This window comes from Schistocerca nitens, chromosome 4, assembly GCF_023898315.1.
Source record: "Schistocerca nitens isolate TAMUIC-IGC-003100 chromosome 4, iqSchNite1.1, whole genome shotgun sequence".
Taxonomy (NCBI): domain Eukaryota; kingdom Metazoa; phylum Arthropoda; class Insecta; order Orthoptera; family Acrididae; genus Schistocerca; species Schistocerca nitens.
The window spans coordinates 136,471,519-136,484,736 of NC_064617.1; the positions used below are offsets into that span (position 1 = coordinate 136,471,519).

The window sequence follows — 13,218 nt, forward strand, 5'->3', positions numbered from 1 at the left end:
ACAGAAGAAGTCGCTTGCTGGCTCTCGTCCTGTAAAGACGTGCGAGAACAATTCTTGTCTTAGTTATTGAGAGTACGGAACGCGACGAGATTGTTTTGCGTTCAGAAGTGTTTCTTGCGTGACGTGATTCACGAACTTCGGAAACTGAGTTTCTAAGCAGAGACAGGAATTGATAGACGCGTTTAACCGTGCATAACGGGTTAATTGAACTTTATTGACGAAACTAGTGAATATTGGACTTGACTTTCAAATAGTTGGAACTAAAAGAAGAGTGGATAGTATATCAAAGGACTACACTGAATTAGTCTCGAGTAGGACACAATTACACGACTTCACGAAGATAATACAATTACGCTGAAGAGTCAAGTTGTCGTAATTGTCGAGAAACTTAATTTTAATAGAACTGACTTTACCAACCAACTGCGTGTGCGTGTGGTGCGAAAGTTATAAAGTATTCAGTGGCCAAGGAACAATAACCTGTTCGTTCCAAGTGAAATATCAAGCGTGGACCAACTTATTAAGTGATTTAATCAATGACTGTTCAGCAAGGACAATTTAATCTGAATATCAAAATACCTACTTCATTAACTGAAAAGAGAACTTTTGAACATTTTTTTTAACATTACGGTGTAGGTTCACTCAGACGTGACCAAAGAGTATCTGTGGATCTCGCTTCATACAGGTTCAACAACTCCATAGCAACGAGCCAACAACGTACGAGAAGACTGATAATTGCAATGTTTCCTCGCAAATGGTGGTGTGTACGATACTGATGAGCTACAATTTAACAACTACTGCATATCCGGGCAATGAATCATCCAATCTTAAATCAGAAGAAGCATCCATCGTACGAGTTCGCATTTCTGTCTCCCGTTCACCAACGGGGACCTACAGGGCTATTACAAATGATTGAAGCGATTTCATAAATTCACTGTAGCTCCATTCATTGACATATGGTCACGACACACTACAGATACGTAGAAAAACTCATAAAGCTTTGTTCGGCTGAAGCCGCACTTTTGGTTTCTGCCGCCAGAGCGCTCGAGAGCGCAGTGAGACAAAATGGCGACAGGAGCCGAGAAAGCGTATGTCGTGCTTGAAATGCACTCACATCAGTCAGTCGTAACAGTGCAACGACACTTCAGGACGAAGTTCAACAAAGATCCACCAACTGCTAACTCCATTCGGCGATGGTATGCGCAATTTAAAGCTTCTGGATGCCTCTGTAAGGGGAAATCAACGGGTCGGCCTGCAGTGAGCGAAGAAACGGTTGAACGCGAGCGGGCAAGTTTCACGCTTAGCCCGCGGAAGTCGACGAATAAAGCAAGCAGGGAGCTGAACGTACCACAGCCGACGGTTTGGAAAATCTTACGGAAAAGGCTAAAGCAGAAGCCTTACCGTTTACAGTTGCTACAAGCCCTGACACCCAATGACAAAGTCAAACACTTTGAATTTTCAGCGCGGTTGCAACAGCTCATGGAAGAGGATGCGTTCAGTGTGAAACTTGTTTTCAGTGATGAAGCAACATTTTTTCTTAATGGTGAAGTGAACAGACGCAATGTGCGAATCTGGGCGGTAGAGAATCCTCACGCATTCGTGCAGCAAATTCGCAATTCACCAAAAGTTAACGTGTTTTGTGCAATCTCACGGTTTAAAGTTTACGGCCCCTTTTTCTTCTGCGAAAAAAACGTTACAGGACACGTGTATCTGGACATGCTGGAAAATTGGCTCATGCCACAACTGGAGACCGGCAGCCCCGACTTCATCTTTCAACAGGATGGTGCTCCACCGCACTTCCATTATGATGTTCGGCATTTCTTAAATAAGAGATCGGTCGTGGTGGAGATCATTATCAGCAATTCATGCCATGGCCTCTACGCTCTCCCGACTTAACCCCATGCGATTTCTTTCTGCGGGGTTATGTGAAAGATTCAGTGTTTAAACCTCCTCTACCAAGAAACGTGCCAGAACTGCGAGCTCGCATCAACGATGCTTTCGAACTCATTGATAGGGAAATGCTGCGCCGAGTGTGGAAGGAACTTGATTATCGGCTTGATGTCTGCCGAATCCCTAAAGGGGCACATATCGAACATTTGTGAATGCCTAAAAAAACTTTTTGAGTTTTTGTATGTGTGTGCAAAGCATTGTGAAAATATCTGAAATAATAAAGTTATTGTAGAGCTGTGAAATCGCTTCAATCATTTGTAATAACCCTGTACGTCATCGCGCATCGTGTCTCAACTCCACTACGAGAGCTGTGGCAGTAGCAACTCTACGGCGTCGACAATATCAGCACGCGGTTGGAGTGCGGGGACACCACAGTGTGCATCTGCACTATGCTGCCACCTACAGTCCATTCTGCAAGCTGTTTGTGACACGCTTACCACCTTACAGGATAACGGCGAGAAATGTCGATTTGTTATTACAAATTTAAGGTTTTCATTTGAGTCACCCTCGGAATAGCAAAGAACATAAAGTGCATTTAAAACAGCGTGACGAGCCGTTTTTGTCAGATGACGCGGATGTGCTTCGGCAGACTGGGGTAGGTACTCACGTCGCGTGGTGTCCTCGGTGTTCTCGGTCTCCTCGATGGCCAGATCTGCGAGCGCGGCTTCCACGTCCTGCTCGTCGCAGCTCTTGGCGATGACGGTGTCGCGGAAGAGGTAGAGGCGAGCCAGCGGCGCCATCTCCCTCCCAGACGGGTCGTAGAACGGCGCCCGCGGGTCCTCCGGGTACATCGTCGTGATGCGGTGGATCTTCTCCCGCGGAATCGTCGGCGTATTTGGGGACTGCAATAGGAACAAGCGCAATGCGGGAAACCTCGACACGTAGCAGACCGAGCTCTAAACTCTTATACACACGGGGTGTTAGGAGTCGCGTCTCCCTAGGGCATGCCGATCGGAATAGTTAGCAGCAGCGGCACGATTGTCATCGAGACATCGCTGCCCCAAGATGCATCAATAGTAGCGGCGCGGTTTGTCCATGTTGAACTTCTTCCTCTTGATTCTTGAAGCCCAGTTTTCATTAGAGGGTGGCAGTGTGACACGTGTCAGCGGCAGGCAGTTTTCTTGTCGTCAAGACTACACGCGGAATCGGCGTTCCCATCTGAAGCGGCAGCCGCTAGACGTAACCAATGACAGGCATAAGAGAGGTATTGGAGGGGAACAAATGAAACGTGCTTAATGACTGGAATCTGGGAGGTGAATATACCACTGTGGATGGAAACTGCGAGCGGGAATAGCACTTGCGGTAGTATCAAATTCGTCCAATTGAGCATTGTTTTGTTAAAAATTACCACCACGATACTGTTACATGTGGGTAACTCATGAGGACATAAGATTGTATGTTAACGCCTGCTGTAGGTATGACAGTGTATGATTAACTATACCTTGAAGCTTTACGAAAGAAAGGCAAAATAAGGTGAAGACATACTTACACTACTGGCCATTAAAACTGCTACACCACGAAGATGACGTGCTACAGACGCGAAATTTAACCGACAGGAAGAAGATGCTGTGACATGCAAATGATTAGTTTTTCAAAGCTTTCACACAAGGTTGGCGCCGGTGGCGACACCTACAACGCGCTTACATGAAGAAAGTTTCCAACCGATTTCTTGTACACAAACAGCAGTTGACCGGCGTTGCCTGGTGAAACGTAGTTGTGATGCCTCGTGTAAGGAGGAGAAATGCGTAGCCTACCATCACGTTTCCAACTTTGATAAAGGTCGGATTGTAGCCTATCGCGATTGCGGTATATCGTATCGTGACATTGCTGCTCGCGTTGGTCGAGATCCAATGACTGTTAGCAGAATATGGAATCGGTGGGTTCAGGAGGGTAATACGGAACGCCGTGCTGGATCCCAACGGCCTCGTATCACTAGCAGTCGAGATGACAGGCATCTTATCCGCATGGCTGTAACGGATCGTGCAGCCACGTCTCGATCCCTGAGTCAACAGATGGAGACGTTTGAAAGACAACAACCATCTGCACGAACAGTTCGACGACGTTTTCAGCAGCATGGACTATACGCTCGGAGACCACGGCTGCGGTTACCCTTGACGCTGCATCACAGACAGGAGCGCCTGCGATGGTGTACTCAACGACGAACCTGGGTGCACGAATGGTAAACCGTCATTTTTTCGTATGAATCCAGGTCCTGTTTACAGCATCATGATGGTCGCATCCGTTTTTGGCGACATCGCGGTGAACGCACATTGGAAGCGTGTATTCGTCATCGCCATACTGGCGTATCACCCGGCGTAATGGTATGGGGTGCCATTGGTTACACGTCTCGGTCACCTCTTATTCGCATTGACGGCAATTTGAACAGTGGACGTTACATTTCAGATGTGTTACGACACCTGGCTCTACCCTTCATTCGATCCATGCGAAACCCTACATTTCAGCAGGATAATGCACGACCGCATGTTGCCGGTCCTGTACGGGCCTTTCTGGATACAGAAAATGTTCGTCTGCTGCCATGGCCAGCACATTCTCCAGATCTCTCACCAATTGAAAACGTCTGGTCAATGGTGGCCGAGCAACTGGCTCATCACAATACGCCAGTCACTACTCTTGATGAACTGTGGTATCGCGTTAAAGCTGCATGGGCAGCTGTACCTGTACACGCCATCCAAGGCTCTGTTTGACTCAATGCCCAGGCGTATCAAGGCCATTATTACGGCCAGAGGTGGTTGTTCTGGGTACTGAATTCTCAGGATCTAAGCACCCAAATTGCGTGAAAATGTAATCATATGTCAGTTCTAATATATTTGTCCAATGAATACCCGTTTATCATCTGCATTTCTTCTTGGTGTAGCAATTTTAATGGCCAGTAGTGCATTTCTTTATGGTTGAATATTTTATTTAAATATATTCTTTCACATATGTCATTCTTCATGCTTTCTTATTTTGCCGTCAACAGATTCGAGGAATTGCGCTTCATAATTGTTCCCAGTTTCATTATGTTGTCGACAAAATTTAGAAAACCTATCGCTCCAGAAGAACAACTTGCTACACTCTCAAAACAACTCTTTGGAATTAGTCGAGTAAGTAGTACAGGAATAAAATAGGAAGCTGCCTGGTGGAATTTTGCACAAAGCGCAATTTAATCACTTTTATCACTTAGCTTAATAATCATGAAAAAAGGTTGCATGTTTGAAATGGACCCGGAGGCACAAGAAGGTTTCAGATTCGTTATATAGTGATATGACAGGTTTTAGAAACCAGCTTTATTTATTGGAGCAGAAGTGCATCCTGACTATAATTTATTAGTTATGAACTGTAGATGAAAACTGATAAATTGTAAAAAGGTAGGAAATTAAGGAGGTAGAAACTCGGTAAGTTGAAGGAACCATAGGTTGTTGACAGTCTCAAAGGAAGCAACAGGCAAGCAACGACTGAATGAAACAAGGGAAAGGATGCACTGTACATAACAGAAGGGGAATGGGAAACTTTAAACATATACTATAGTGAAGACAGAGGAGGAACAAAATGGTAAAAACAAAAGGTCCAGTACAAGTCCTTAGGTAACACATGAGATACGGAATTGAATTCACAAAAGGAGAAAATATAAAAAGGTCGGAAATGAAGCAGGCAAAGGAAACTAAGGCGTCTGAAAATGAGATAGAAAGAAAGTACAAAATGGCAAAATAAGAACTGCTGGAGAAAAGTACGGTGCTGTAGACGTATCTGATTATGGAAAGGGCACAATGACTAAAGGAAATTTTTTTAAAAAAATGGAGAAACAATTGGCCACGTGCGAGTAGGACCCTCGCGTTGAGGGCTCCGTACAAGCTTGATTATGTATGTAGACAGTATCATCCATTCCGGTAATTGTCAATCTCTACCATTTTTGCTGTTATCGAAACTGATATTGGCAAGATATCGATTCCAGAGATTCCAAGATTTTCGAGAATGTTTTAATTTCAATAATATAAGAAGGCATAAAGTCGTGTAGGAGTCAGGCGACCATTATCACAGCAATCAGTAGTTCTGCATTCAGGCCGAGTGGGTCGCAGTGGTAAAAATCGAACATCAGGCAAGGAATCGTATGACGCGCTTCGGAATTTACCCGTCATCTGATTTCCAGGAGGTACTCCTGGACGTAGAAATGACATTTCATATATAGCTGGGAGTGCCGTATCTACAGGGTTATTACAAATGATTGAAGCGATTTCACAGCTCTACAATAACTTTATTATTTGAGATATTTTCACAATGCTTTGCACACACATACAAAAACTCAAAAAGTTTTTTTAGGCATTCACAAATGTTCGATATGTGCCCCTTTAGGGATTCGGCAGACATCAAGCCGATTATCAAGTTCCTCCCACACTCGGCGCAGCATGTCCCCATCAATGAGTTCGAAAGCATCGTTGATGCGAGCTCGCAGTTCTGGCACGTTTCTTGGTAGAGGAGGTTTAAACACTGAATCTTTCACATAACCCCACAGAAAGAAATCGCATGGGGTTAAGTCGGGAGAGCGTGGAGGCCATGACATGAATTGCTGATCATGATCTCCACCACGACCGATCCATCGGTTTTCCAATCTCCTGTTTAAGAAATGCCGAACATCATGATGGAAGTGCGGTGGAGCACCATCCTGTTGAAAGATGCAGTCGGCGCTGTCGGTCTCCAGTTGTGGCATGAGCCAATTTTCCAGCATGTACAGATACACGTGTCCTGTAACGTTTTTTTCGCAGAAGAAAAAGGGGCCGTAAACTTTAAACCGTGAGATTGCACGAAACACGTTAACTTTTGGTCAATTGCGAATTTGCTGCACGAATACGTGAGGATTCTCTACCGCCCAGATTCGCACATTGTGTCTGTTCACTTCACCATTAAGAAAAAATGTTGCTTCATCACTGAAAACAAGTTTCGCACTGAACGCATCCTCTTCCATGAGCTGTTGGAACCGCGCCGAAAATTCAAAGCGTTTGACTTTGTCATCAAGTGTCAGGGCTTGTAGCAATTGTAAACGGTAAGGCTTCTGCTTTAGCCTTTTCCATAAGATTTTCCAAACCGTCGGCTGTGGTACGTTTAGCTCCCTGCTTGCTTTATTCGTCGACTTCCGCGGGCTACGCGTGAAACTTGCCCGCAGCGTTCAACCGTTTCTTCGCTCACTGCAGGCTGACCCGTTGATTTCCCCTTACAGAGGCATCCAGAAGCTTTAAACTGCGCATACCATCGCCGAATGGAGTTAGCAGTTGGTGGATCTTTGTTGAACTTCGTCCTGAAGTGTCGTTGCACTGTTATGACTGACTGATGTGAGTGCATTTCAAGCACGACATACGCTTTCTCGGCTCCTGTCGCCATTTTGTCTCACTGCGCTCTCGAGCGCTCTGGCGGCAGAAATCTGAAGTGCGGCTTCAGCCGAACAAAACTTTATGAGTTTTTCTACGTATCTGTAGTGTGTCGTGACCATATGTCAATGAATGGAGCTACAGTGAATTTATGAAATCGTTTCAATCATTTGTAATATCCCTGTATGTGCAGTAATCGCTCCTAGAAATCTGATGATGTGTAAATTCCGAAATGAGTCACATGAGGAGTAAAGTCATTTCTTGCCTGATATTTGACTTTTACCATTGCAACCTGATCAGTCTGAATGCAGAACTATTGATTCTTTTAATTTCAAATTTGAGGACGTATAACAAATGACAAAAAGCAACATCCTTCATGTGATATTAGAAGAAATTAACAATTTTCGGATTTTTTTTTCCTTTACTTACACCACGAAACCTTGATTCCTGCAAATTTCATGATTCTATATCACGGGAAGGACCCTACAGGTTCTGATGAGTGAGTTTACAAGTATCAAAACTTTTGACATACATGCGTATCTTTTGGCTGCATTGAGTTAGAATCTTAAATTTATTACAGAGCCAAGTGTTCAATAGACCTTAGTACGTGACATATACTTCAACTTGATATGTCTACCTGTTTTTTTATTATTTTTTTAAAGCGTCCTAACAGACGGACGAACAGAAAGAGTCAGATAATGAAGGAAACAATTTTTTTTCGTGTGATATAATTACAAATTTACAGTTTTCGGATTTTTTCATTTTGCCAAATTTCTCGATTCTAGGCCAAAGGGAAGTGCCATACAGGTTTTGATGAGTGAGTTTGCGAGTGTCAACATTTGTTACGTGAATGGCCGTATCTTTTGACTGCATTAACTTAGGAGGTCCAATTTTATGCAGCGCCAAGGGGCAGTAGGCCTTAGTGTGTGATGTAAATTTCAACTGCGTACGTCCCGTGAGAAAGTAGACGGACAGACATACAGACAAAAAGTGATTCTATAAGGGTTCCATTGTTTCTGATTGGGATACAGAACCCTAAAAAGAAGCAGCTGTATGAATCAAGAGCTCAGATAGCAAGCCAATCAAGAAGAGGAGGCCGGAAGGTGGAAGGAATTCCCTATCTGCTCAAAAGTGTCTGGACACCTATTACTGGCAATTAATATGGAATATGCCCACCCTTTACATTTATTGTGGCGTCACCGCAAGGCACCACACTTGCTAGGTTGTAGGCTTCAAATCGGCCGCGGTCCGTCAGTACACATCGGATCCGCGAGTCGCCACTGTCGACGCTAGCAGACTGAGTGCCACCACTCGGCTGGTCTGACGAGACAAGCTAGCGCATTGGCCAGCTCTACAGCCGACGTTAATAGGAATGGCTCACTTGTTATAGCTTCAGATATCTTATTTGCTGAGACGCTAGTTAGCATAGCCTTCAGCTAAGTCAGTAGTTACGACCTGGCCAGGCGCCACATACAGTTTATGCATTGATAATTGACCTATACGTGTGAAGCAATCAGAATTGTAAAGAAGTATTCGCAGTTCAGTCTATAACTGCTCTTGTAAATATTATTGTACAAAGTCAAGATCGACGTTCACCGCTGATGCTGAATTAAAGCTAAGTATTTAATTGTATTCTTGTCTACTAACTTTCTAATCACCTAAGATGTTCCAGATACATCCCTCAAGTATAGTTCATTGATCCTCACGTCAGCCTACGTGATCAACGCGTGCAATTAATGGCCACGCCTCGTGATCAGGCTAAGAGTCAAATTGCGTGTATAAGCCGGGTCACCCTTTTTCCATGAGGCCCATAGTTCCGCCTCGTATACAACATTTATAAGGGCTCAAACTCTGATAGGACCACTTTCAATGATGTATCTGCAGGTCTGTGGAGCAATTGCCAACTCATTCTTTCTCTAGAGCCGAAACCAGAAAAGGTAGTGACGTAGGACGCTGTGGCCTGGAGCGAAGTCGCTGTACTAACTCACCCCAAAGGTGTTCCATTTGGTCCAGGTAGGGACTTTGGGCAGGCTGGTCGATTTCCAGAAAAGTTACTGTCTACAAACCATTGTCTCACAGACAGTGCTATGCACCGACGTGCTGACACAAATATCGTCCCTGAACTGTTTCTTTGCTTTATGCAATACTCAGTGCTGGAAAATGAGATGATATCCTTTCACAATTAGCATTTACTTAAGTGCAATAACTGGGTCCACACCCTAATCACGAGAAACAACCCCACTCCGTAACGCAAGCTCCTCCGTTCTTCATTGTTGGCACAACACATGATGGCAGGTAGCGTTCTCCATGCATTCGCCAAACCTAAACCCTTCCATCGCATTGCCACAAGCTATAGTGTGACATATCCCTCAAAATCACTCGTTTCCAGTCATCCACAGTTCAACTGCGACGCTCTTTACACCGTCTCAAACGTCGCTTTGCACTGACTACAGAAATGCGTAGCTTATGAGGAGCTGCTAGACCGTTGAACCCTGTTAATTCTAGCTTTCTACGCACAGTCATTGTGCTAGTTGGACTGCTGGTAGCTCTTTGGAAGTCACGAGTGCCTCATTTAGCTGGTTTCATGCGGTTTTGGACAACCATCCTTCACAACGCTCGACGGTCCCTCTCCATCAGTATAAGGGGTCTGCCTGGTCTTGCTTTAGGTGTGGTTATTCATTCGCGTTTCCGCATCACATTTACATGCCCTACAGCCGACTTGGGCAGCTTTGTAATGGCTCGAATGTCCCTGAAGCTTTGTTACTTGGATGACATCCAATAGCTAGTCCACATTCACTGAGCTCTCTTGATCAACGCATTCTACTATTGCTGCTTCTGTACTGTCAACACAATACTCGTCGCCTCCTTTTATAATGGACGGTCCGCCTTGTGTGACATCTAGTGGTCCATTTCGCCTTAAATAGGAGTATTCGGGTACTACTGAGCAGGTAGTGTATGTAGAAGGGGAAGTGTGGGGTACACCAACAAACTTGAACACATAGTTGGATTCCGGTGGACTGTCTGAACACGCGAGGTAATACTGATGCTACAACTTACTCTGGAAGACAGACTGAAGAAAGGCAAACTTGAGTTTATAGCATTTGCAGATTTAGAGAAAGCTTTTGACAGTCTTAAGTGGAATGTAGTCTTTAAAATTCTGATGGTATCTGGGATAAAACACAGGGACACAAAATTATCTACAACTTGTACATATACCAGACTGTAGTTACAAAAGTTAAAGGACATAAAAGAGAAGCAAAAGTTGGGAAGGTGGAAGTAGAGAAGAGAGAAAATGCAGACTGGTTATAGCAAGAAAAGCGTCACTAAAACAGAGACAGTTGTTGACATCAATTACAAATTTAAATGCGAGATAGTCTTTTCTTAAGGTATTGTCTGGAAGAAGCATTTGTGGCACATCTTGACTAATACAAGGGTAATGCATCATGGACGGGGTGCCTTGTTAGGACCATCAGGAAGGATGCAATCGGTGTTATTCTGGGAATCATTGCAACATATTTCTATAGCACGTCCAGAGGGGGGACTTGGCTGTTATTTACATAGACATGTGACGTCAGTATAATATTGAGAACCTTTCAGCTGTTATGCAAACATCTCTCCAGGTGCTGGCCCCACACCACAGATATGTGTCATCGTCCAAGCAACGGCGCCTAGGTGAACACATATTTTGACAGGAATTTCTCAGATGTCAGGTATGAAAGGGATGCCGCCGCCTCATGCTTGCAGGACCCAAACGAACACCTGTGCGTGGCTCGGCAGCTGATGGCTGTGTCGTCACTTTGCAAGTGGCGACAGTGCACCCTGACTCATGGGGGCGTGTGCGGAGTTGGCAGCATCGGCGTCGGGCGTCGGGCAGCGGGATGTGTTTTTTATTAGCGATCGTTTCCATCGATTTCACTGACCAATAGAATGCTGCGAATTAAAAAAACCTACCCCATACATGTAAGAATATCGATTTAATTAATTTGCATAAATTTTTTACAACAATGTGGTGTTAGCAGTACAATAGTTAATGGGAGGGTGTGTGTGAATGGGTGACATGGAGCAGAACAGCAGGTTAAGTGCAGCACACTAGGTTAATTTGCATAATTTTTATGTAAAATGCAGTACAGTAGTTCAAGGGGGTAGATGACAAAAAGAAGAATGCACCAGAAATGGCGTTCAGAAACATGTGAGATTCGTAAAGTGTAGCAGAAAATGGTGGTAGAACATAACCACTTACATAATTTGATATAAAAGGCGGTACAATAGTTTAACAAAATGGGGGTGACATGGAAAACCACTCAACAGAAAAATAGGTTAAGTGCCGACAAAGAGCCGAACTTTAGGATAATACACCCAGAGTACAGTGTCAAACATTAGGTTATGCAACATGTTTGCCCTTTGCAATTACTTTTTACAAGATCTACATATTTCCAAATAGCAGAGAATGATGAGCAAGAGAAATCAAACCCCCACAAACTGAATTTTTTGTAAGTAAACAATGTACCCTTGTATTTCCTGTTATGAGATCCTTCCTCTCCAAAGAGCCACCAATTTCCATATATTCCATACACTGCCTTGAATCCCCTAAATTATTTAAATAAACAATATTCCACACATTGTCTAAATTGTTTAAGCTATATTCTACACACAACAATCGATTTCTGGACAAATTCTTTAACTAAATAAATAAACTATATTCCATACATTGCCATAAATAATTAAATAATATTGTATACATTGCTAAAGTGTTTAAACAACATTACTCACACTGCAACCGAATTTCCTCCAGATGACGGATCAGCTGAGTTTTTTTTCCTGCTAATTTCTGGGAGGGAGAGTGGGAGGGGAGGAGGTTTACCAGAGGGGGAGAGGTTAATTAATTGATCAATTTAATTAAGTAGTCAATCAAATTGATAAGAGTGGGAGGGTCTATTCCAATAACTCAGACCTGAAAGTGTACCTGTAGCAGAGAGGGAGGGAGGTTTCCTGAGAGGTCAGGGTGAGGGAGAGGGGGTGGGAGGACAATAGGTTAAGGACCTCTCAATCAAAGGAGAGCAATACGTTAATCACCTGTCAATCAAAGGATAACAACAGGTTTGTCTCCGAGTGCATACCTGCCCCTGATGTAGGCAACCCACACTAACAAAATGTGCTCGCGCTGGCCTTGTCCCCCTACTACACTCATCTTCCAAGATGACAACAGCTGTATTCATAGGGCAGCACACATATGTTCCTGATTTGATGAACATCTTCGCTGGCCTGTTAAGTTACCCTATCCTAATCCTGCAGAAAATATATGGGCCCATTTGGAACAGCACGAGAAACATAGCAAGCAGCATCCCTGCAATTTTGTAGCTCTTCCCAGTTTAATCATCAGTGAGTGCTTTCAGTCTGATATAACATATCTGAAGAAACTTGCGGACTCCTTTCCTCGCCAGTCTGTGGTAATTACGAAAGCTAGAGGCGGTATTACATGGTACTGGCAAAGTAGTCCTCTTGGGGTGTCTATTTTTTTTTTTTATTTCGTGCGGTTTTTACAGCAGAAGCCTTCTAGACTTGCACGAAGTCTGGAAACAATGGCGTGTAACTGCCGAAGACAGCTATTTCGAATGGTACAACAGTGACATTGAACAAGAGTAAAAGTTAAGGTCAAGAAAAATCAGTGGGATTACATTTTTAACATAGATCGTTTCTCCGTGATCAGCTACTCACCATGTACGTTATCCCGCTGTCTGTTCCTGCGTCATATGGAAACAAGTCAACTATCTTCTCCTCCATCCAGGTGCAGTCTTTCTTACACAAGTTAAGGCCTGATACACCGACAATCCAGTCTGGGGTAGGTCCTGCAAAATAGATCATAGTGCATAACACAATATGTAAGATTGCTGTTGCTGCAGCTACCGCTATG

The 13,218-nt window shown here is 43.9% G+C and overlaps 1 protein-coding gene across 1 annotated transcript in view; it reads right to left on the reverse strand.

The window, feature by feature from the left end:
* LOC126251484 (spondin-1) overlaps nt 1–13,218 on the reverse strand; it is a 220,462-nt gene that overhangs the window by 43,179 nt on the left and 164,065 nt on the right. The window contains exons 7-8 of the mRNA XM_049951932.1: nt 13,023–13,153; nt 2,555–2,789 (exon numbers count right to left, since the gene is read on the reverse strand). Of these exons, the coding sequence (XP_049807889.1) occupies nt 2,555–2,789; nt 13,023–13,153 (366 nt within the window). The remainder of the gene's footprint in view (nt 1–2,554; nt 2,790–13,022; nt 13,154–13,218) is intronic.